Below are 26,385 nucleotides of genomic sequence, written 5' to 3' on the forward strand. Positions count from 1 at the left end.
AAGATCTCTCACATCAGGTGATAAAGGTTAAAGCCTAATAGAAACACAGATTTTATTTATGGAAATCAAATAAGGTCAGACTCAAAAGGGTTGCAAAAGTAAGTAAAAATTATTAGAAGGATGGCTAGTCTATGTGGACCTAATCAAGAAAACCAATCAAAAAAATATAAGGTTTAAATTTTAGGTGAGGTAGTTTTATTACTTTGAAGGGATGGGATGGACATTCTCAAGCAGTATTAGAGACACATTAATTTGATTTACTTTAACTCACTTCCAAAGAATATTAAATAAAAGCCATTTTAATTTTAAGGAAGTGTATTTACATAGGGATTTAATGTAGTTTAATTAATCCAGTTTAAAATTCAATTCAGATTAATTTTCCTATATTGTCCCCAGGTAGATGAGTCTTTCAGCAGTAGTTTGAAAAGCTGGAGAATTTAGAGCACTAAAAATAATTATTAGAAGGATGGATGCAGGAAAGTAAAAGATAAAGTGGAACAAAGAATAGACGTATTCTGTTTAATATTTTTGGTATCTGCTTCCTATCATTTTCTTTATTTAGTACTCAACACTTCAGCTTTACCTGCCAGTTTGTAAGTTATGAATCATTTTAACATCTCCCTCAACACCAAACTAGTTTAAAAGGGAAACAGATGTGTCAAATTTATGTTTAAAGATTTTTGAAAGAGTATTCATACAGATAATGGTTGTCTTCCTCTCCAACCTTTCCCAAAAACACACTTACTAAAAAAACAACTGATAAAATAGAGAAAGTGGTAGCAAAGTCTGTAATAAATATACACCTTTAAATGTTACATAGACTTTTTGGTGTGTCCATTGCTTTATGTAATGGAAATTCTATTCCATCTATTGCAGAGGAAACAGTCTATACAAGTAAATATTGTTCTGTACACACTCTTATTTGTTTCTCATTACTGTTCCTTTATTGTTTTCTTTTTCTTTTTTTCTCTCCATATTACAGTGTTAAAGTTAATGAGACAACATCTGTCTCAACCCCAGGCACTCATTGACAAATAATTACTTGGAAAATTACTTGGAAATGTAGATTCACTTCAGGGCTATGAATTCCCAACTAAAATGCTATGCCTGATCTTAATTTATCAAGCTAAAGGGTTGTACTCAATGTTTCTAAAGCAGGAGCAAGAAATAAGAAAGAAGGTTCTCTGTGTGTTCTCAGAACCACCTTTAAATTCTCAGTTTACTATATTCTAGAAGTATTTTAAAGGTAAAACCAGCCTCCTAGCTTATATTCTGTGAGTTTGCTAAAAACAGGTAAGTCTGAGGCCTTATTTTTAAGTCTCATTCTAGAATTTCTGACCTAAATAATACTTAATAAATTTAGTACATCTTTCAGTGTAGTACATGCATAATAATTTAATGGAGAAATAAATCTTTGATATAGTTATATTGCTCAACCGTAGTAACTGTTTTTAAGAATGGGCTCCCCACAGATTCAAGAATCTTCCTACTCTGTGATTACCACTAAATGGAGGAAAAAGGTCAGCCCTACTATAAGAATTACAATTCCTATTTAATATCTTTTTTTCTGATCTGTAGTAGGGATGAAACTCTCTGTAGCCTTGCTTGCTTAAGAAGCTTGCTTAAAAATCTGTACTGAGATAATACAAAGCAGTGGTATAGCAGAGAGGGAAAAAAATGGAGCTTATTAGCCTCTAAAAAAATCTGCCGTGGGCATAGAGTAAGAGCAGGAGAAATATGTCAGATGATGGCTGCTGGGAGTCACAAGAGCTGCCTTCCTAAAATTGCCTGCTTGCTTATGGAAGGAATTCTCTCTTAAAAACATGAATCTGTTTGGTTGAGTATCTCAGAAAATGTTATTCAAATGCTTATTTCATCAAATGCTCATTTCAAAATATACTTTAGAAAAGGAAGGGCTTTAATTTTCCTCTTTCAGACACTTTCAGCTGAAGATTCAGTGGCCAATGATATGCCCAAATTCATGTCACAACACCAAGAAGACAGCAGGAAACAGAAATTTCCTGTTTCATGTAAGAATAAATAAAATGCAAAACTTTGTGTTGAATCACTTGGTAGCTGTGAGTTATCCCTGGAAGCTGCTATCACTGATATCAGTGAAGCATACCACAGAAATGTAATCTGGGCAATAACCTTGCACAAGTCATTAGTTTCTAGCAATAGCAGGCGTTAACTTATAAATTATTGTTATAATGGAATTAAATTGTGAATTTTTTTAAACCACAGGTGAAGGACTAAAGTATTTTTTTAGGTAAATTTCTCTGCTATTACAATCTTCCCTCTTTGCTTTAGAGACCTTACAAGAAATGCTTAAGGAGCCTGATCGCTCCAGGAATTAAATTCAGAGCTCTATCTCCTGAGATTCAAAGGGATCTTTCTCCTTTGAAATGGCATTCTGCTACGTGACAAGCCAAAGATTTATGAAATAGCAGTACAGCATCTTAAAGAGGTACCACAGTTTGTTCTTTAGTATGCTATGTGTTACCTTGGTAGTGAAAATTGCTTTCTCTGATCAGTTCAGTTTTCACTGTAAGAAGCCAAACACATAAACCCAAAGCAAAAAGGAACTGATAGTGAACTTCATCTACCAAATCATGAAGATATAAGTTAACTAATCGATTCTCAGTTCACACTGGGAAAGAAAAAATAAATCTTTAAACTTTGTAGCAGTTAATTTCTTGTACCAGCACCATGGCTGGCAAAACACTTTTGCCAGATTTTATAAGAATTTCATTGCCAGTAATGGCTTTCCTGAATCATAAACCCTCAAAGTAAGCAAATCATCAAACCTTCAGGAGAGATTTTTTTCTAAAATCTATTGCACAGATCAATGTCAGGAAGCAGAGATCTCAGAGTGTGTTTTGAAATGGTATGTATACAGCACAACTGCTTTCATGGTGGTCATAGCCGGTTGAAACCCTGTTTCCACTGAAAATGTTACCCAAATCCTACTATTTTAATAAGATCAAGATTTCAGTTACTGCTCTCTTTTTAAAATTTATGGATACTAGTCCCATTGAAATTCATTGAATTTCAAACACTGTTCTTGTTTTAGTTTCGGTATAAATATTTTAATACCCCTGAAGAAATATTGTATGATTCCTTCAGTGTCCCTAGGGACAGAGATAGTGAAATCATATCTAAAAGGTACTGAAACTAAAGAGAGATGGATAGAAATGGAAGCAAAATAAACTCCAGTAATTTTATTGTATGAGGGCACTGTTGCTTCCTACAAAATAATTATATGGAAACATAGCAACAAATTCAGAAATGCCTGAATAAAACTTAATTCCAGAAGCCTCATGTTGCCATGTAATTTTATCTTTGTTCCAAACAAACACTCAGCACTTACACTTACACTTCCTCTCAATTTAGTCATATACTTATTTCATACGAACTCCCTGACATAAACTTTGAAGCAGAAAGCTGTAAGAAGATGTATACCTTGCTGCATTTATATCTCGTTTAGATTTGTACTCCTATGACACACACACGAAACTTCATTGTTTACTTTCAGCTTGATGATCTAAGAGGTCCCTTCCAAACCTCTTCACAGGCTCAGAAATTCTTTTTGACAGTTTTGGCAGAGATCAAAACTGCATCTACAGAGATCACATACCTCCATCCTTCCAAAAGTCTATTATGCTTCACTATGAAACCCAGCCAGTTGCAGAACACCACCTGAAAATGAGCTCAGGGTTAGCCTGGCTATCTCTAACTGGAGTACTGCGAGGCACCTCACCTCCGCAGTGTGTTGTGTAGTCCTGGTTCTGGGGGCAGTTTCCCAGCTGAATGTCAGCACAAGGCCCTGTGTGTCATTTAATGGCAACTCAGAAGCATGAACAGAAAGATCTTTTAAATTTCTTCCTGAATTGCCCTGTCTCTCTAACGTCACATTCACATTCAATTGCCTATAGATTTGATTTCAGCACTAGTAAAAAGTTTCCTGGATTTTAGCTCTTTGCCCAGATCTAAATTCATAAATTACCTTTGGCTTTCAGGCCTTTTACCTCAGTCTTGTCCATTTTTCCCAGGAGAAATTCCTCTGAGTAAATGCTACTGTCTCTTTACCCTGTGCACATTCTGCATAAACACACTTATATACTCTTTAAATTATTCATTGCAGTCGCCACATATTTTCTCAAATGCTGAACTTTGTCTTGATGAAGTTGTAGTGACAAAGTGCATAGTTATTTCTGCCGTTTACAAGAACTCAGATTTAAAAGTACTACATGTGTTCCTACCTCAGACCTATTGTTTATTTACATCCAATTTTCTATAATGCAGGGTTCTACCTACCACCTTACATCTACAGTCCAGACCCAGTAACCTCCTTTAATCAATCAACTTCTATCACAGATCAGTGTAAATATTAGACATTTTGTTCCTGTTCACAATCTGTATTCTTACGTTACAGGTGTTCTGTTCTTTTTATTTTGGGGAAGTTCAGAATTCGTCCAACAGAATTTTACAGTTTTTGCACTTTTAGAGAGGAATCTCTACATAAATACTCCGATCTCTTTCCAATGTTTTTTGCAACAGCATCTTAAATATATAGTTCCCCATATGCAAATACTAGAGAGAGCAAGTGGAAAACTTGCTGAATTCCTCTAGAAAGGATTTTAACATTTCAGAAGCTAAAGCAACCTTCGCTGCTTAATTAAAAATGTTAGGTTGTCTAGAAGCAGCGATTTCCGGTTTCTAGACAATCTTATTTATTTAAATCTAAATAAATCATAATGTTTTCTTAACTGGTCAAATGAGAAATTGAAACAATTATACTGATGTCTTTAAACACATTGATATATCAATGCTTAATATGTTATAGATCATCCTTTGCCACCCTAGCCAACCTCTTGCTATTCATACAGCCTCTTCTTACACGCAGTATGAAATCTAAACATATTTAAGAAGGACTGTTAAGTAGCTCACAACCAAATAGCCTCCTCTAACATTCTCGTTTCTGTGCTAACATCTCTTACATTCATGCCTCATTCCTGAAGAGATCACGGAAAAATATTTCAACCTATCTCATTTTACATATAATGTTGTGGGAAGAAAGAGGTTGATGTTCTGATATTACCACTAAATGCACTATAAATCACAGAAAATACACTTACAAAGTCTTTTCTGCTTGATCTAAAATATCACTTTCAGTGCTAACAATCACTTGTTGGACATTTATTATTGCCTCTACAAAACACATTCATACTATCTCGCTCTCTGACATATTATATTCCTAGGCACAGCTCCAAGATTCTTGTTGAAACATGGATACATTTCATGCTGTGCTATTACTGTCATGTGGTTGATCCTTCTTGGCTTGCATTCAGATCAACTGCTTCAAGAGGGGAAAAAAAAAAAGCCAGTTATGGTCCAAATTTCTGTTCATAGCAGGACAGGCTTCTCAGGTTTGCCTAGCTGCAAATCATTCATATACTAATTACTATAAATATTAGTTAATGTGACATTCCTTAGATCGTTAAAACTATTACTAGAAAATTACTAAATCCCTGAAATTTCACAATTTGAAGCATCCATTTTTTCTGGTTTTTTTTTTAAACATTTTTCCTCTACGGACATTTTAGATATGGATGAAGAACTGATTTTGACAAAATTAAAAGCAATTTTCACTGTTACTTTCTGCTTTTCATCTGCCCATACATTTTTCTAAAATGTCTTTTAAATGTGTATTTCAAGGTTGAAATATTCTATGCATGATGTCCGTTGCTTTGTAACTACTTAGATGCTTATAAAAAGCTGGTTTGCTTTCTGATCTACTGTAAATTGATTTACTGGTATAGCAGTGGGACAGAAGATTTCCACATCTGCATCAGAAATATTAAAAGATTTTCTAACAAATTGATTCTTTTTTTGAAACTTTGCTTTGTAAACAAAACCACTAACTATCAGAACATATTCAATTCAAAGAAGATGGCTTTACACTGGTGCAAGACTGGGTTTTCCTTGAAGATTTTATAATTTTTCTTTTTGGTACTTCCTTATAAACCAATTATACTGATATTTTTTTTATTTCTGAATCTTCTTTAGAATGTCGATGGTTTTGTAGCATTGTGCTGCTTAAAGTTGTTAGTGTTAGTTATTTTATATGTCCTTCAGGCAAGACTATGATTTTTGTAGTTTAACAGGCTTCTGAAGTTCTACAGAGAGTATTGGATCTTACCTGCTATTTAACAGCAGCAGAATTTCCTGTTTAATTTTACATCTTTCGTTTTCATCAATTTTACATCCTTCAGATAGGAATTACTTCCTCTAAAAAAATTATATGCTTATATTTTCACATTCTTAAAGTTTTCCTCTCCTTTTGTTTTTCTTTTTGGAGGTGTTTATAATCCTTTGATGTACTCTCTGGAAATATTGCTAAGCTATATGATTACAGGTAAATAATCTGTTTTTAAAAATGCTTTTTTAAAAAATGGAGTAGATATCTTCATTAAATACTGCTGCTTCATGGATTCTTCAGACTGTGTTCATGCCACATAGCTATTCAATTCAAAGACGCAAACAGGAAAAACAATCAACTCCATCATGACCCACTCCCTGCCAATGTAGCCAGGTTCTAATAGTAAATTTTCCAGGTATTTTGCTTCTAAATTGCTGATAATCAATTTCTAAAAAACGTGATCCATACTCTAATGGTTTTCAGTGATGACAAGTATTCTATACATGGAAAAGATAACACCCAGCTGGGAAAAAAGCTGCACTATATAGATTGTTTACATTTTTTGCATTGCCAAGACTGCAATTTTTGTTCAGGGAGTTTGCATAGTCTATACTTGGGAAAAAGACAGTGAAGCTTAAACCAGAAAGCAGAAATAATACTCTTATAACTTCTCTAAACAGATGTGTCACTCAAAGCAAACGCTTGGCTATCAAAAATAAGAATTTGTGTTCTTTCCTGATTTGTTCTTAATGGGGCTTGAGAAGCTTATGAGAGAATCACAGGGTAGGGACCTTCCTTTCTCATTTGCTGTCTTGCCAGGCAGTGAAAGTCAACAACATGGCTTTTAATCAGCCAGGGGATTCTAAAAATGTGACCTTATATGTTAAAGTTCTTCAGCTGAAGGAAGTATTGATAAAAATACTTTGATGTGCTAAGTCTAACAAGCTTAGTTGAATGCTAATTGCCATGCACAAATAAATGGATAAAAGCAGTGAAGGTATAAATTTACAAGCTTTCCTCCTTCTTCCAGGACAAGTAATACCAAAAAATATTGACAATGTTAACTATGAATTTATAAGACATCTATAGGAAGATGCAGTTGATATGAAGAACAAAAAGCTGTGGATAGTTTCTGTGGATTTGGAGATCGTAAATTTAAGTGGGCAAACTGAAAATCAAGCAGGCTAGAAACCATTGGGAGTGAATAAAGGACACATCTTTGATTGTGAATTTATGATAATGTCACTGACATTCACAGGTTTAAATAACGATAAAACCAATAAGATGTCTAGATGCAGCAAAAAAGAATAAGGCAGCCAGGTGAGAACAAGGTTCAGGGAAAACTGTGATCATCTGATGGACCATTTAAGTTAAAACTGAGGAGGATTATCTGAACCTAAATAAAGCAAGCTATTGTCCTGAACAATTTATGATGGTTCAGAATAGAAGGGTAAAGCCCATATAGAAAGTGTAATAGCTCCCACAGTCAAGCACACTTTGGAAATATATGACAGCACATTTTTAGTAAACAATATCATTAAAACAACCACTTGTTGACTGAGCTTATATGCCAAGGAAAAATCTGTCTTCAATGTGAAAGACACAGTTAAACCACAATCTGAAGCAAATATATTTTGTCCAGTTTATCACCAGTAATAAAATTTCTGTCAGTGAACAACAAGACCAAGAGAAGCTGCTGGCAAGGCGTATTACAATCTCTGGCACGCTCCTCTATTAAAGGAAGCAGTGAACACTGCAGTCAACTAAAGGTCTGTGTATAAAACACATGGTAAGTTACGTGAGAAGACGAATGATCAGACAAAAAAATGATTTTATAATGATATATCCATGAGTGAGAAAATCTGGAAGTATAAAATAAAGAAAAGCAAAACAACCTGGACAGATCACAGAAATAAGACAGGCCAAATGCCCAGTCAGCATCTAGAAATATGTAACAAAATAGCTTCTGAGCTCACTGCAAAAGATTTCTAAAAGAATAAGAAATAGGAAAAAAAGTAGTAACTTTCATTCTTTTTTTTTTTATTTAAAGAAACTGTATGTATATTAACAATGTAGCTGGAAGAGTAATGACATAAAGATGAGAGATTCTTTTAACCACTCAGCTGACTTCTGAAGTATTGCTAGGCCTTCTCCTTTCAGTTTCAAGAACAAACACAGAAGATTACAAGAAACCCAATCCTCTAAAAAATTTCAACACTGGTCTATAGCTCCAGAAACCTATAATATTGTTAATATGTTGTATTTTATTTACTAACTCCAGTAGCGTTTAGATAGCAAATGTTGTTCACCTAAACTCCAGCTAAAGGGGAATTAGAGAGGCCAAGCAGGATACATCCTACTAAATTTAGATAGTTGACTGAAGTGCTTAATACAAAACACCTAACTTAAAAGACTTCAGGGTTATTCTCTTTGCAGAAAATAGGACAGTCACTTGCAGAAAAATCCAGCTCATCTGAGAAAGTCTCTCTAACCCTCCTTCTCCTTTAACTACTGAAGGAGCGTAGGCCCTTCTCTTGGCAACCTTAGCAACATTCCTAGTTAGGTGGGATACATCTGTGTCACAATATATTCCCTCTGAAATTAACTTCTCCATCAGCTTCTGGGTCATTTGTGGCAATAATTCATGATTCTGGTTTTTAACTGTGCAGTCTGAAAGGTCAGACCATTATATGAATCTCACCTTCCCCATTTCCCATGTCTGTCTGAAACTACTTACAGCATTCACTGCTTAGCATGTAAGGGGACGAGTTTTGTTAGACGCTTTCCTTATTTAAGATTGGATGAAGGGATTCGAGACCCATAAGTATATATGCTGTCTTGGAAAGAAGGCTCTTTACTTCTCATAAATGAAGAAACAGTGGCATGAAGCATTGCACATTCCTCAGACACAGCTGTATTCAATCAGAAGGAAGGCCTCTCTGTCTGTCAGCTCAGCATTTTGCCAACAGAATATCCAGATATGGTATCTGATTTTGAGAAACGAGAGCTTCATTTCTAGCATTCAGAAATGGTGCATCTGTTCTGGGTGGGAAAGCCAGCTGAGCCTGCACTGAACTCTATTCCTCTTGTTACACAAAGAATCAAATGTCAATATGATGCCGTTTCACTGCCTCCAGAATAACTGGTTTGGTAAGGGCAAGATAAAGTGACAAGTTCACATCCCTTGCTGATGGTTTTTCAAAACGTTCACGAAGCTTCCATGATTTTTCTTGCAAAATAATATCTGGAAATATTCTGGAAAGTTCAAGTTTTAGTTTAAGAAGCATGGGTCAAATAGCACATAGGTATTCAGGTGGCAAAAATAATTTTAAAAGGCAGAAAAATCCCTTTCACTCATTAAAATAAAAGGTTCCTAAATACTAATGATAGAGAAGTTGTATTAGCTGGTGCAACTTAGAATATAAATCATCTTTTTCTATAACCTTCACAAGTTTCTTTTAAAAGGTAAGATACAAACAGACAAAAATACGACTGCCAGGATGAAATCTTTATCCAATGTTTCCTGATGAAATAAGAACTGCTTTCCCATTTCATAGCATAAAATTTTCATAAGATAAATTCTTTTCAAGAAAAAAAGCCTCATTTGTGTTTCTTTCTTCATTTTATTATTGACTCTGTAAAGCAGACATTCTAAAATAGGGTGTTAATGAGGCTCTGCGTGATCAAGCTAGTTGACTATAAATAGGAAGGGTATTAAATCGCAAATATACAAACAGTGTCACAGTTGGCTTCAGGCCTGTCGCCCATTCTTCACTAATCAAGCTGCAGCACAATTATATATAACTGTTTATTTAATTCTCTAAAAGCATGTTCAGGCATTGGAAAATGAAGACTAAAAACACGGCCATCCCTCTTCGAATGTGACTGGCATTGTTATACTGCTTTCATTCCACTTTTCACAGTGAATTAATTCTGAAAACAGTGCCAGTGAGACCCTCCCCTGTCACTTTCACAGGCCCTCTCTTGGATCTGAGAGGGTGCACTCCACAGCAGCACTGGCATGACTAGGATGCTAAGCCTCTGAATGTTCATACAGGCTGATTAATCAACTATACAACCACTGCAAAGGTTAGGTTTAGCTACTTCTTCCTCCATTACTTCAGGCAAAAAAATTCCTTCTGCCCATGTAGAGCTAGAAAGTGAGCTAGTCACAGTGAAGAGGGAAGTCAGGAAGGGCGCATGAAAAGTTTCTTTAGATGTTGGCTTTCAGTGTTCTTAACAACCTCCTTTTCAAAGAATATTTTGATAAAAAAGAAGCAAAGATGTTACTTTTCAGATTTCCAGTGAGAAATATAGGTTGTCCATAAAAAGTATTTCCTCCTTGAAATTTTTGGTTGATATTTTTTCCTCCATTTACCTAATAGGTTTAGTCACAGACATAATAAATGTGCCAATATTTATTATATTAATCAATATATTAAGGAGAAGTAGTTGGTGATGATGGTAAAGCAGAAGGACTTCATTTTCAGACTTTAACATGCTAAACTGGTATTTAGAAAGAAAGTAGCGAACTTGATTTGAATCATAGTCACAGCTGGATTTTTTCTGTGGAGCCATTTTTTTCATATTAATTCTTCAAAACAACAAATATCCTATGTGTGCATTTCTGTTAGTATTAATGTATTGGTAAAAGAAACCAACTATTTAGTCTTTGACAGCTTAGATTTTAATATTTACAAAATTACTATCTCAAAATTTTATACAAGGAAGCTTTCTTGAAACATATAGTATCTGTCAATCCTCTTCAACAGCATTGTCTCATTTTGGCAACTGTACATAACAAGATCTATTACAGCAAATTGGCATAGCAATAGAACAATCTGGGCTTGACACACAAGGGTACTGATTAGGTTTGATTTACCTCTCCAATCATTTTTCTGTTGTGCTTAAAACTAATTTTTCATATCATTTAATGATTTAAGAATAATGATAAACATATCAATGCTGGACTGAAATATTTTCTAATTCCAAATGTGTTTTTTTTTTAAACTGTTATTTGTCGCTTAAGTATTTTAAATAGGAGATAATCAAAATAAACCAAGTCAAAAAGGATATTAAGTTTTAATTGACAAAAATGCTGTATAGACTGTTTTACTCTCAAACCTCTAGAGCACAGAAGCAACAGCCAAAATAATAACCCAAAATAGCATCAGACATTTGTATAGCGATCTTACTGGTAAATCATCAGAATAAGACAAGCAATCAAACTGCAGATTTTTTTTTTTTGTTTTCCAGGGAAAAATCTTCCACTAATTTCAAGAATAACAACAATGTATTTAACTGAAAATTACTGATGTCCTATTTTAATTGTGATCATAAACAGTGTACAGCCTTAACTTTAGCTGCACAATATATATCAACCCAAGGTTTCTTAAAGTAAAACACAAACATTACAAATTACTGATAAAGAAAGCAAAATGCTGAAGGAATTCATTTAATGAATCATTAATAACAACAGTGATATTAACCATAGAATAGATGCTTAACTGCTTGTTTCTTCTAGATGCATACTACAGAATTACATTTTATACTGCAAAAGCATCAAAACTGCTCTGCTGCAATGCTGAGGACAGGCATTTATGGGAGCTGTGAAGAAAAAATAATGTTCTGAAAAATTTGCTACTCTACAGAATTTGAACCAGCTTACTAAGTTCTCAGTGAATATAGATTAGAGATTTCTTTCCAGGAGATGAAAGCATTTTTCGTATAAGCAATGATTATTCTTTATTTAAAATATCCCCAGTCTTTATTTCTATATTTATTTAAAGGCTTTAAAACAATTCTTAGTCAAACTGTCAAAATCGTACAATGGAACAACAGTAAAAAAGATGAAAAAGCAGCATTACTGTGGAGCATGCTACATCTATGTAGGGATGGCATACATGCCATGTTCCCCAATTTCCAATGTGTAGATTATCTGTGTTCAGCTTAAACTTAAATGTCAAGATATCCAAAATACTACTTTTGATAGGCTTTAGTGTGACTGGAAGATATTCTCTATTACTGATACTTGTCCATAGTCGTATTCCAGTTTAATAAATGTTGACATTTGTAGGAGGGTACAATGGGAAACCATCCTCTGGCTATTATTTTATATATTAGTTATTGTAAATATAGTATAACATTAAGTGTACCTTAACACCCAGATCTACCTGGCTATATTTAATAATTTATATGATTTGTTGATACTGATGGTGTTGGCAGAAACATCCAACTGCAACAGCTACCAAGTGTCCAGGCCTCTTACCTTAGGTGCAGAAATGTCAAATACCAAAAAAGTTAGTTACTTACCTGATATTGAACAGACATCTTAAAATAATCCCAGTTAAATAGTTACCAATTTTAGTATAAGAAGCTCCATTTAAGTCCCACTACAAATCAGAATCTTTTTAATATAGGTTTTCTGGACTCATAAGCAAATGGTCTCTCCAAACCAGAGATTACTTAGGAGTAAATAATGGGCTGTTTGCCATTTAAAAACAAAACACCCGATGACAGGTGTCAGCTTGCCCCAAAGAGGAACAGGCAAGATTTCTAAAATAACAGTGAAAATATTAGTAAAAAAATATTTCTTGCCCAGCACAGCTGAAGTCATTACACACTTTTAGTCCTGTCCCAAACAGATTATGATGCTGAGAAAATAAGCTTTCCCATTCAGCTGCTGGAATTAATTGTTCCTAAGTGATTAATGAATACAGAGAACATTTCTAGCACTCTGTTCTCCTTTGCTATGATTTTTAACCACTAAACTGAAGTATCAGAAAATATTGAAGAAAAACAAAACAAAAGCATCACAAGGGACTGTAAATATACAAAACATGTTGAAATTGTCATAAGTACAAAAGCTTTCTTAACCACTTACCCAGGCACTGACACATCTGCCACAAGTGGTGATTTTGAAATCCCCATAGAGATCCTTGATGGCACCAGTTGTAAAGAATCCCTCCACCATCAGCAAAATGCCATATACAAAGAATGCAGCTGCTACACCATATATCACATACTTGAAGATGTCAATCCTGTATAGGAACAGCAAAAATTATTTATCTGCATAAGTATTTAAAGCTGACTCCCAAATTTCAGGGTGAGTTAATCAGACCCACTAAGCCTCAAAGTTTCTACACTGGAGTCAGTTTAAGTGCTGATGTGCTATAATGAGAGCTGAAGCTGAGTATAGTAGTGAACTTTGGAATAAGACAACATTGATATAAGAAACACTGTGCCCTTTAATAAAATGTAAAAATGGATCTGTTTGGTTAAGACAGCACAATTTGTCAGAATAATTTAAAAGTCAGTTAATTTCCATCTTATTTTTTCCTCTAAATAAAGTGGCAAAGAAAAAAGGAAGCAAGAATCTGACACATCTCCTGAGTAACACATTGTATCCAGCACTTAGATTAGAGAAATGTGTTTTGTCACAATCTTCAATAAACTTTTCTACATGTACAGGTAGTTCTCAAGCTCCAATGCCAGTCTGTGTTATCTTCTCCTCATTAGTATTTTTCCACTTATTCTCCAATGGACAAAGTGACACAGAAAAATAAAGTCATCAAGAGAGATCCCTAACTTCAAACCAGAAACATGTTATTATGAAAGTAACAAGGTCACACCATCTGGCATTTGTCTATAATAGGGCTTTAAAAACATCATCTCACAGACCCAAAACTCAAGAAATGCAAGGATGGCTGACAGTGTGATGTGCAGAGCCCTAGAAGGCTCAATTTATTATAAAGAAGATTGCCGGGGTTGTCGTGTGGTTGTCCTGCCCAGCACTGTCTAGAAGCTCAATGGTGGCTCAATGAGACTCTGACTCCTAATCATTCACTCATGACCAGGGTTTCTGAAAAGATGTTTGAAAGCACCTCTCTTCTCTAAGTGTTTTGTCTAAACTTGGAAACATTCCTAGTGACCGTTGCCTTGGATCAGCAAGTTTCAATGTTTCCTACTTGGACTTCTCTAAAAAACTAGCCATAGTAAGCTTCCAGTTTATCAATACGTGACAGCAGGAGTTGTGCAACTCTTTAGAAATGGTAATATGCAGTTTTAAGATGTTAGTAAATTCCAGTCATATTGCCCATGTCAAGACAACAATAACTCATAACAAAGTAGGACAAAAAATAAGCTAGACACCCATTAGGATCTGCAAGATGAAATTTGACATGTACCAAACAACTATCCAAACTGGACGTTTCTGAAGACATAAAGATTAATACTGTTATTGTTAGGAAAAGAAAAATTTCTTTAGGATCACACATTTCGTCATCACCCAAAAGGCAACTCCCAGTACATTTTACATGTACAATACAGTAACAAACCTCAAAACCCCATTAAAATATCTTTGAGTTTGGATGGTTTTCAAGAGATTCAAAGTCAGGCTCAAGTTTATAGTTGATATTTCAGGTGTATGAATGTGTCTACAACTTCACTGAATGTGTCTTAAGCTTTCACTAGCCTAATAAAAATGCAGTTAAATTTATGACCTGATTGGGGGTGGGAGAAGTATAATAAGTGAATGCTTTTGGCACCTATTGTAGCATTTTTCAGGCAGCAATAACTGAAGGGTTGTGGGAACAAGGCAGGGCATGTTTTTCCCTAGCATTCCAATAACAAAGCCCTCTCACCTTTTTTCTACATCACTTTTTCTTTCATATTCAAGTGAAAACTAGGGTAGGTTGATATCTGTATGGAATAGATACATTAACTATTCAAAATTGTATAACAAATTTAATACTATAGACAGATGATGCAAAGATGAAACTTATTTTAGTGCATATAATTGCTGATTACATTGTAAGAATCCCATTTACCTAATTTTATAGTAATTGGCCAGTGTAACACTGTTTTACTGGGAAAATTATATTTTGAGCCTATCTTATGATTACCAATGAAAATAAACTTATGAGAAACAAACACACAGCAACTTTGTGACTATTGCACAAGATCTCTTCCAATTCCAGCATTATGCACCTTATAAAATTGTAACCTTCACCAGTGGCTGAAGTGTGGGAATTCTGCCAGCAGCAGCTCCTCACAGACCCCAGTGTGCTCAGTGCTGTAGAAATTACAAGCTACCATTGCCCTAAAGAGATTAAACCTTTTGGGAAGACCAGAGACTATTTCAGCCCTTGCAACAGCCCTTTAAACCATCTGTGCAGAGCCTCCCACTGAGCCGTTTGTATCAAAAAGCATACTAATAGATCACTCCTTTTTCCTCAGCCTTATGTGTAACTAAAGGAATAGCTTTCACTTAAGCCTTCTACAAGGAAAAAATATATATAGCTATACACTAGCCAAATATAGAAATCATCTTCTTCGTCATACACTCTCTACAGAGAGAAGTAGTAAAATCTCTACTGATCAGACTACATGAGATGAAATAGCCAGACTTAATCCAAGGAGAAAGGACCTTGTATAATGCAAGGTGTACAAATATAATCAAAAATTGTGAAACAACCATTTTACTACCTCTTTAAAACTCAGATAGAATTGTATTGCAATATAACTACATTTAGTGTGTGCTGTATTTAAAGAAAATGTATTACAACAGTAACATTTTATATATATATACACACATGTAGTTTTGAAGAAAGCATTGGTATTAAATTATTCTGCAGCATCTAATAAATTTCACATAAACTTTGATTTTCCAATGAAATTATAATAGATAATAAAATACAGGCCTTGTAAAATGGAGACTGCTTTTCTTTAAAATAAAATTTCATTCTTTGTGGATGAACTCAGGGAGATTAATTGCCCTCTGCATTTCAGCAAAGTCTCAAATGCTGCTGACAAAGCACGAGAGAAAGAGGAGAGCCAGAAGAGAATGGCAGAAGGGGTGATGAACATGAGCCAATGGGCAAGGTGAGTAAGGACAAAGGAAAAGGACAAGTAGGACATACAGTTGTGTAGGCTGGAATGGAAGGAAAGAGGCGGGTAAGGAGCAAAGGAAGAAGAGACAAAATTATAATGATAAATTTTGTGCTTCTGATGGGATTGGAAGGATATACATTAGGTGAAAACTAAAGCTATAATGCATGAGAAGAACAAAAAAAAATCTTGAATATGTATTTGCTAAATGTAAGAGTCCTTTGAATATTATATAATGATGTATTATATATGTATTATATAGAATATATATTATAATGATATATATATTAAAGTAATGAAACATTTCTATTAAAAGGCAATCAAGGAAGATCATGAAGGTAAACCTGATTTTAACAGATTCACATTGATCATGCAATTTTCACATATTAACCTAGGTTGCTGGGTAGAATAAGCTGAATGATTACCTAAACATAAATTAATCGTGAAAAAGATCTTGAAATTAGTAAAAGCCATTTTTTAATGGAATAATCCAAAACATTTTACATGCTGTCTTAATCTTGTAGAGGTTCCATGAGTGCCAGATCTGATTTTCCTCACAACACTATGTTCAGAAATGTTAAAAACACAAACATCACTCTTCTCAATTTGTGATTTAAATCAAGCTGATCCTTGAATTTTTAGTTCTTATTTCAGCTGCTGGGTCATTAATTATTCCATATTAAGCAGACTTCTTAATTCATTAATCTGAATACGGATTCTGTCCAACAAGATGAATACTAAAATAGCTCTAGAGAAAATTTTCTTCTCTTGACAGAGGTTATTGATGGAAGCCATCAATGCTAACATCTTAAACAAACAGGTTGTAGCTCAGTACAGAGTAGACTATCCCAGCAGAGACAAGTCAGAATTGAGTGAAATATTCTCAGTGAGTCAGATCAGTGTTGCAGATTTTCTACTGTGTATTTTCATGGTGCTTTGGCAAATTCAAGGATTTTAAAAAAATCATCAAGCTTTAAGATTAATTGTTGAATGATTATGTCTATGTGTAGCAGGTTTTTGTGAAAAGTGTGTTATAACAAATTAGTTATAATTTGTTGTTGAGACTCCTTCAATCAACTGAGCTCATAATTATTGCATCCTGTTTCAAAAGTATTCCAATAGTCATAATTAGCTTATGTTAACTGTGTCTAGAAGTAATAATGTTTTGGGCTTGAGGAACTAGTTGCTTCACTGGAGCAAATCAGTACTGCTCCACCATAATAAATGGATTTACTACTCCAATGGATATGCCAAGAAGAACTATTAACATTGACGCTTTAGATTTTACTGTGTCATAAAAGGAATAACATTGTAGGAACCCTGAAGAATTTACACTATTCAGGCTAATCATGGTACACTTTCTACCCTCAGTGATGAAGGTTGGTACTCAGCTAATGCACAGCAATATACATATTTTCTATGAAAATTACTTAGTATTGCTTTGGAACAATCTACATAGTTGCTAGGGGTATTCTTCTTTAATTTGGTTGATATAGGAATGCATTGCAGACATTTATTTTCCATTAACTGCAACCAAAACACCCACATTAGTTTGTCCTGTGACATGTGATTCTCATGCTGTTCAGAAAACTTTTTTATTCAAATAAAGTATGTGTACACTTCAGCCTGAACAAGAGGTAAAACACTACTATTACAGAGGTTTTGGTTGCCTATCTCACCAGACTACTGTATTACTGTGGAACTAGTTTTCCAGCATTTATAATTCTGCCTCACATTTCTCTTTCTGAATTTATAACATAACTTCTCCAAATATAGATAATGACATTCAGATACTGCAGGTGCTGAATTGAATAGCACGTAATTGCCAGCAAACTGCACCTATATTTTCTGAATACAAGTATATTCAGGCAATCCTACCTATTTCTGAGCTAAGAAAACACAATAAGGAAAATAAAATACCAAGGCTATCAAAGCGGCAAGAAGTTAGCTATATTATCGTAGTACAATTCCTAATTAAAAATTGCCTTTTTTATAGCTGGCATAGACAATCTAGAAAGATGAGAAAAGCATGTAATCACTACCATTGGGGTACATCAGTTTTGCTTGTTTTGGGGGTTTGGGTTTTTTTTTCCTTTTTTTTTTTTCAATCTCAAGGAACTTTGAATAGTTGTTCACATCTAGGATGCACAATAATCTCTGTTACTCTGTAAAACAGAAATGCTGGCCTTCATGCTGATCCTATTCCCCACTGAGGGAGTGATCCTAAGAGGTTGTTAAGAGACTGAGACAGCAGCCTGCCCCCTCCAGCTATCTCAGGCTTGTATAAACAGTTTTGGAAATGTGTTTTTTGAAGAGAGACAACATATAAGGGGATGTTTGCAAGCAGGAAGGTCTGTTTAGGGTATGCGGTAGCTATGCCCCATGGAAGTTTTTAAAAGAGGTGTTCAGGCTCTCATACAAACCAGCTGGAAACAATTTCTTGGTGTAAGTTTGTGACATTATTCACTTAAACAATTTAAGCAAAGATAGTTGGTACCATGAAGCATAGAATTATTAACAAAGGGAGGAGACAAGCAAAGGCAAATTTCACAAGGAAACATCTGCCAGCAGGTCCATGAGGGATTTTTCTGAGATCAGGTTAATACAGAGCCTGAACTTCTAAGTTTCATGTGGAAAGAAAACAAAATTGGAGTGCAGAATGCTCAATTAAAGTTTGTCAGGAAATGATAAAAGGAGAAAGTATTAACAGTAGACAAAGGATAAGAGCAACAAAGTCCTAAAAGTATTTTTATTGAAGTAGAAATAAAACACAATAAAAAGAAAACAGAAACTTCTGTATCTATGTTTCTGGAAGGAATTTTATATGTAATCATGCAAATTATTTGCTCAAAACCAAAGCCAAATTGTTAGGATTATATAAAGAGGTCATCATACTATAATATGCAAGTTACACTCATATCCTGAAAGGGCTAGATTTTGACATGTTACTCTCAACAGAGGCTGATGTGACATAAGATCCCATTGATTTTAACAGATTAATTTGTGGCATATAACTCTCCACAGGTATGCAGAATACAAACGTAAAATCGTCATCCCCTTAAAGTTTGATGGTTGCTTCCTTCCTAGGAATGGGACAGTTGAGCTTAGGTTTCATGGAGCTCCTAGAAGAGCAGTAGAGAATTCACAAGCTAGCAGAGGAGGAGCAATAGCCGTGCATGCCACATGTCTGCCCTATGAATCTTGTAACTTCCTTGAAACAGGAAAGGATCAAACATAAGAATTTAAATAATCATGAAATGTTTGAGTCCAAAACACAGAATTCTGATCATGACATATGGATGAGGTTGCTTCTCAGAGTAGTTTCTGATAATCTAGGTTTGTTCTGCCTGCTCACCTCCAGAAAAACCACTTTCTTAGAAACATTTTTAAAGATGTTAATTACAGAAGAAATCTGGAGTCAAAAAAAGATTGGAATTACTTCACAGTAATGTGCAGACTTCTGGCAGAATTACATGATGGTGTTGCGCACTATGGACACTGAATTCCCAGGCAACTTTCCATAGAAATAAAGTGTAAAGAGATGTGGCAAAAGCATACCACAGGATTTGTGAGTATTTCATTATTACAAATATAAAGTTGGAGTCACAGTAAATACTGATAGCATAAGTCTGACAACTCGATTCTAAAACTCCAGATTGGGATGGTAATAGTTAATTCTACCCTTTTCAGATCTGTGGAAAGGCCAGTTATCTTAGTTTTGCATGGCACAAGAAGCAAGATTTAGCAATATGTGTGTAACATAGGAACATATGCTTTCAATTTTAGTTGCTTATAAACTAAGACTAAAAGGAAATGAAGGCACTTAAAAGAGAAAAGGATATTTCCTACAAAAATAAACTACCTGCTGAGAAAGGTCTATTGCAAATGCTTCAAGTCACAGGCACGTGGTGATCATAGCCAACCTAAAATTCCAGACAACCAAGAAAGAGAGCTGCTTAACATATTACTAAATAATACAGCTGTCTGCCTAAATGTAGTGGACTGTATTTGCACAGACAAAGACCAAAAAATTCTTTATGTAAGATCATTCTGCTACATTCACACACACTGCTATGAATTTCCTCATTCAATTGTTTCATAAAATGGGGACCACATTTTTGCAGGTACCTCCAAATCCTAAGTTTTTCTTGCATAGATACTTGCTGGTTTTTCTTTTAACAGAATACAGGACACTAGGCTACATAATTCAGCTGAGTAGTTTGTAAATGTGACTTGTCAGCATTGTATGATTTTGCAAAGGTCATATTCTCAGGTGCTGTTTTGTCAGTTTGGTGCGTCTACTGAATGATACCAGGTCTAAAATGCTATGTTCTGCATCTAATCTTTACTATGCTACATTTGTCCAGTGTTACTTTTCATGTGTGACTGAACCATTCCAGTGAAATAGAAACTGTTCTCCTTAAGTAAACTGCATTTTCAAAATGGAAAATGCATCCTTCAATGGCACTGTGCTCTCTTCTGTGGTTCCTGTCAAATTATAATACTCAAACAAGACACATAGGCCAAAGTTAGGCCTTCCTTGCAGAGATAAGTTCATTCTTCTACACATAGTCAGAACCCAGGTACAAGAACTCAAAGAGTGTTATAAGTAGGAACTCTCATTAACCTAGTTAGAAGTCTTTTTACACTGAGCTCAGTTAACAAACCTTTCACTTTACAGCAGTAAGGATTATGGGTACAACCCCATTAATATTTTGGCTCAGGAATGGATTATTTTTTTTAAAGCAAGTCCTGCAGCTGTCCCTACTCATTGAGATATGGTTTGCATCATGTTTTTCAGAGCGCAGAACATGGATTCCTTTCCAATTAAGCCAATGGGAAGTATGCTCCACAAGTGCTCCTACTGCACTCCAGCTGCCAATGGATGTTCAGACCATTGTATCAGGCAACACTGAGTCCAAAATTAGCCCCTGAAATAAATACTGTATGAACAAGTTATTAGCACCTAGTATTTAGGTCTATCAATCAGTTTCTGTTGTGCTAACACTGCTTTCTGATGTATAAATGGCCATATGACTCCTCTGTTTAACTCTGGACTACATCTTCAGAGCTTACATCACAAAAATACCCAGAGAGCATAATCTCCATAGATTTCGAAAGAGAGTTTGAATAAGGCAGTTTTCAGCCCACTGTTGTCCATTTTTCATAGTGCAAGATGATTACCAGCCTATGCAGCATCCACAGTAGACACACAGTATTACATATCAAGCTATTATTTCTACAATACTTAGGTGAAATAAGATTAATTGAAGATTATTTGCTGTCACAGAAGAAACTACAGGCCACATGTATTAATGTATTAATATTCAGAGATTTTAAGGTTAGTTTCCAAGCACTGCATTTGCAAAATACTTTGTAATAAAATATTTTTGCTGATATTTATAATTTTTTTCAGATACTTTTAGAGGTATCGAATTGACCTAATGCAACAGTAAAATCTATTATCTAAAACCAAACATAATTCTAAAAAGTCATACATTAAAAATAATTTTTATATCAAACCATCATTTTATAAGAACTTTTTAATGCTAATTTTACAGATATGAAGCTAAAAACTTTAGATCAAACTCCCTAGGAAATATAAAAATTTGATATATAAAGAAAAAGCGAACTATTGCTTAAATAACTGCTTGGATACTATTACATAATCAGGAGCGTGAAAACAATCCTTAGCAAAAGGCAGTATATACCTCCAAAAAGGCAGTATACGTCTCAAACAAACAAATGTACAAGCCTGGACTTCAGTCACAGGCAGTCACCCTACTAGTTTGATATATTCAAACAGTGTACATCTCCACTTCTTTCCTGTCTCTTCTTCCTGTTCATAGGCTCAGAGAGCTGAGTTGATGCCTGGATGAATCTTCTCCTTACAGAACCACTGAGGTCATCTGCCGGAGCTCTTTAGGATAGTTGCTGTTTCCAGATATATTATGACACTGCCCTGCATAAATTAGCAATTGCTTGTCCTGATACAGACCCTTACATGTTTTGCTTCCTATAATATAGTGTTTAAAACATAATTTAAGTTCAAATTTAAAGAATGCCATGTTTTTGTAACAGAACAAACATGTATAGGGAAAACCATACTATTTCCCATACATGTATAGGGAAAACAAACACAGGGATTAGTACCACCGCATACTAAGTAGATGACTAGAACAGAACCATTACATAGTCTAACGTAAATATTTATAAATATTGTGTTTCATATCAGCTAGCCTTTACTACAGGTCTCATTGTAATTCCTTTCACAGTATTCCACTAACATTACTGGTAATAATATTAATTATAACAATAATATATTTAGTGGTACCAGTATTTAACTTCTGATAGCTGCAAAGCCACCAAAACCAAAGAACAGCAGAAGACCAGAATAACATCTATTTATTTTCCTCTCAATACACTGGTTTCAAACACTAAGAGGAGGGATATAAAACCTTGTACACATGCTCTTTTATTTTTTCTCAAAAGAAAACAGTTGCACGTACACATGTATATTACTAAATAATAGCCTTTTAATAAACAATGACTAAAACTTTCTGCTAGTGTAATCAGCAAGCATCAACCCTGCACACAACTGTATCTGAAACACAGATATTCACATTTTGGAAGGAAGGAAATTTGTAGTTGTAGAAGGTGGCTCCAGTAGAGTGCCTGTGGCACTTCCAGCAGAGAAGATAGTGATAGCAGATTTACAGATTGTAGCTTCATTTAATTTACTATTTGGTTTCACACCTTTAAAAGGAAGTGAATTTACAACCTGAATTAGCTCTGACTGTAGTAGGAGAATGTTGTTAATGTTTCTATCAGGAAGATTTATTCATTTTTCCAGTCTAAGAGTATGTGATTCCCTTGTTTCGTGGCCTATATATCACAACAATGTGACAGATGGCACTAAATGGCCTTGCATCCTAAAGAGAAAGAACTGTGAAAGCTGCTGTTGGGAGATACACCAAACGTACCTTGTGCTGCTGATTTCCTAAAAAACATCTTCTGGAATTTGTTCCAAACACCAGAAAAATATAAAAATCCAGCTCATGCAATACATGTTTGACAATCATACATCTATTTCTGCTGACTATGGAATCTTGTCAAAATCAGTGATTAAGTAAGTGAATCTAGTTATACCCAGTACTTTGCAGGTATAGTGTTCACTGCAGTTTATTAAGTTACTAGAAGAATGACTGAATACCACGTCTACCTCAAGCAGATTACTCAGTTTCAGTTAAGTTTATAGAGCTGTTAGACTGACAAAGTGGGCAACATAAACCATTCACCTCTTACAGTTAAAATATCATAAAGGCAGTTTTCAGGATAAGGTAAACCACCGTATTTGTTTTCTTAGGATCCCTTTGAATCACAAGGAAGTAAAATAGCTACTCTACATCCATGGAAGAAATCCACATTCTTAACAACAGCTTTTGATTTCTGTACATTAAATCCCCAAACAGGCACTTCTTTGCTTGGGAGGAAAAAAATAAAAATAGGCAGCTACAGATAGAGCAGCGATAATGTTGATAGTGAAGGAGTCTGGGACTATGGGGAATGAAGTTACACAAAACTGATTGGGAAAGCAATATAATTAGTGGTTAGTCCCAATGAAAAGGACACTCACTGATAATCCCAAATGTTTTTTATAACCATCCAATTTATTAAAGATTCATAGGTTTAGAAATGACTGTGTAAAGAGTGAAGAGTCCACCTCATTCAGCTTTGTGATTTTTGAAGATATACTCTCTCCGTAAGGAATGCCTGCCTGTACAGTCTGTGTTCTCCTGAATCTGAATACATTTGAAGTATTTTAGTTTTCAAGAATTTAAAGTATCTGTTTTACTGTGCATCACCCTGAAGAAATTCAAGTCAGGCTGTAAACCAGTACTTTGAGACAAAATCCATTTAGAAAAATATGACTGTTATTTTTTTATAAGCTATCGCTTTTAGCATCCTAATACAGGCCAAATTTTATTTTGGTTTTTCCCTCCTCAAAAGAAGCAAGCAAAAGAGCATTCTTTACTGTAAAGCTTTGCTATAAAAGCACTATTTCTAGCCCACCCCGCATCTCTCCAGAATGTCTCTAATACCTCAGAATTATTGACCATGATCATTCCATGTTTTAACTTGGAAAGAAAATAATAAATTTCAGATAATGTATTTAGCTGCCTGACATTTAAGGAATTTTAAAACTAGCTGCAAATCTTGCTTATTATTTTTAAAATTATAAATATTTACGACTTATTAGTATTTCCAAAACAGATATAAGCTGCAGCTGGTATATGTTATTTGAACTCAGGTATGAGTCTGGGGAGCTGGAATCAGGGACCGCATCCACTCTGCAGGACCAGCAGTCAGACCACCTCTTCTGTCCCGTGTGGCTGCTGCTTTTACCTGAATCCCCCTGGGGAGATCAAGACCTGTTGCGGATTCTTAATTCATTCATCTGTCCCCAAGCATCAGGGCACCATGTGGGACCAGGGCTCCCTATGCAGCAGCCAGGGCCATGCCAGTACCCCAGCCAGGAAGCAGGGCAGCCAGGGGGCAGCCAGGGCAGCCCCAGCCCCATGGCCCTGTGAGTCTGTGGTGAGGGAGTGAGAGCCCCAGCCTGGGCTGAAACAAGTCCTGGACCATGGGCAGGTTGAGGGGAGGCCCCAGAGAAGGCCAGACAGGGACAGGCAGGGCTGTTGGTGCCCTCAGGGACCTTTCTGAATGGCTTGGTTGGATTTAGGTACTTTGGCTTTTATTTTAGACACTTAAAGAGTGTTTCAGATCTTGTTTATGCCCTTATTATGCCCTACTTTCTCTATAGGGGTCTGCTGCTTCTTTTAAATTGCAATGAGTAGCTGTATTGACAAAGATAAACGAGACCGGGTGACTTGTGAGTTGTGTTATTTAAATTCAGAACAAACAGAATTGTGGGCACAGTTAAAAAAGCCCTTATCTCTTACCATCCACATAAGCAGCTCTCAGATAGGGATTGATTTTTATTCTGAATGACTTCTGAAATCCACTGTGTTAATAGAAATATAGACAGAAACCATAAGCGTGATTAAAGAGAATCTAACACACTTCACCCCATTGCAGCATCTGCCTAGCACATTTATCACAGAAGGACAGACTCCAGGTCAGCCTCAGACACTTCACAGCACTAGAAGCATTAAGATCCAAAACGTCTTAAATAACCTTAAAAAAGTATAATTACTAAATTATAATTGCTAGATTTTTTAAAATTCGTTTTTCATTCTTTTTAATCTTTCATTCTTTTAATTATTTTTAATTCTTATTCTTTCTAATTAGAACAATTAACAACTAGTTTTTATTTCCATTTCAATATGTATAGTTCTAAGAATGTCAGCACTGCACTGTTTGTTTCTACTTACGTATTTTTTCTTTCTTCTGCTTTTTGGCCTTTCAAAGCAATATAATTACCATAGGGTTTTTGTACAGCCAACTGTTAATCAATAGTTGTGAAAAAATATCAAGCAATTCTTCTCCCTACAAAATTACTTTAAAAAGCAGAGTAATATCTACTTAAGCAGGTAGAAAATTAACGTGAAAATTTATTTGAGAATCACACAGTTTATCCAGTTAAAAACAATGGCTTCTCTGTGTTTAGCCAAAATATTTAGTTCTCCTGCCTTTAAGACATTACTTTAGAGACACCTTTCACAACTGAATAAACTGAAATTTCAATTCTAGTAGGTCTGCCAAGGAAAGAATTGGCTTTAGTATATCTTTAACTAAACAAAAACCAAACAAATAGAAAAGTTACTAGCTAAGCCAAACAATTAAATGCCAAGAAAAAAAATCACCTTTACCTTAATAATTTCCAGTGAATTACATGCATTTGAGCTATAGCTTCTGACTGATATTTTCACTTAAGTAGTTGACAGAGGGAAGCTGGAAAACTTGCTATGAAGAGAAAGCATCGATTTGTGGCTGTTCTGCACTAATGGCTTCCTAGGGACTAATAAAATAAGTTAGAGTCTAATAAAATGACTGATCTCTCACTCAGGATTACAATGAACCTTAGCCGCCAAGTCAAGTCAGACCCATTATTCTAAATGACAAGCCAAAGGAGGCAAAGCAGAAGTCACATATTTCCCATCAACCCAATATATTATTATATAAGAACATCTAAATTCCTCTGTCCTAAGAAGAAATTTGGGTATGGCATAGCAGTGACACACTTAGTTGGTACATTCTCCCTTTTGGCTTCTAATTCCACAAACGATAGAGGTAATGTTCACAGAGAAGCTTTGGAAAGGATGTTGATAATA

At 35.0% G+C, this 26,385-nt stretch overlaps 1 protein-coding gene across 2 annotated transcripts in view; it reads right to left on the minus strand.

Annotated features, from left to right (window-relative positions):
• GPM6A (glycoprotein M6A) overlaps positions 1–26,385 on the minus strand; it is a 129,278-nt gene that overhangs the window by 14,683 nt on the left and 88,210 nt on the right. For both annotated transcript variants that reach the window (XM_075091163.1, XM_075091164.1), the window contains exon 3: positions 13,086–13,242. In XM_075091163.1, the coding sequence (XP_074947264.1) occupies positions 13,086–13,242 (157 nt within the window). The remainder of the gene's footprint in view (positions 1–13,085; positions 13,243–26,385) is intronic.

This window comes from Phalacrocorax aristotelis, chromosome 4 (genome assembly GCF_949628215.1).
Source record: "Phalacrocorax aristotelis chromosome 4, bGulAri2.1, whole genome shotgun sequence".
Lineage (NCBI taxonomy): Eukaryota > Metazoa > Chordata > Aves > Suliformes > Phalacrocoracidae > Phalacrocorax > Phalacrocorax aristotelis.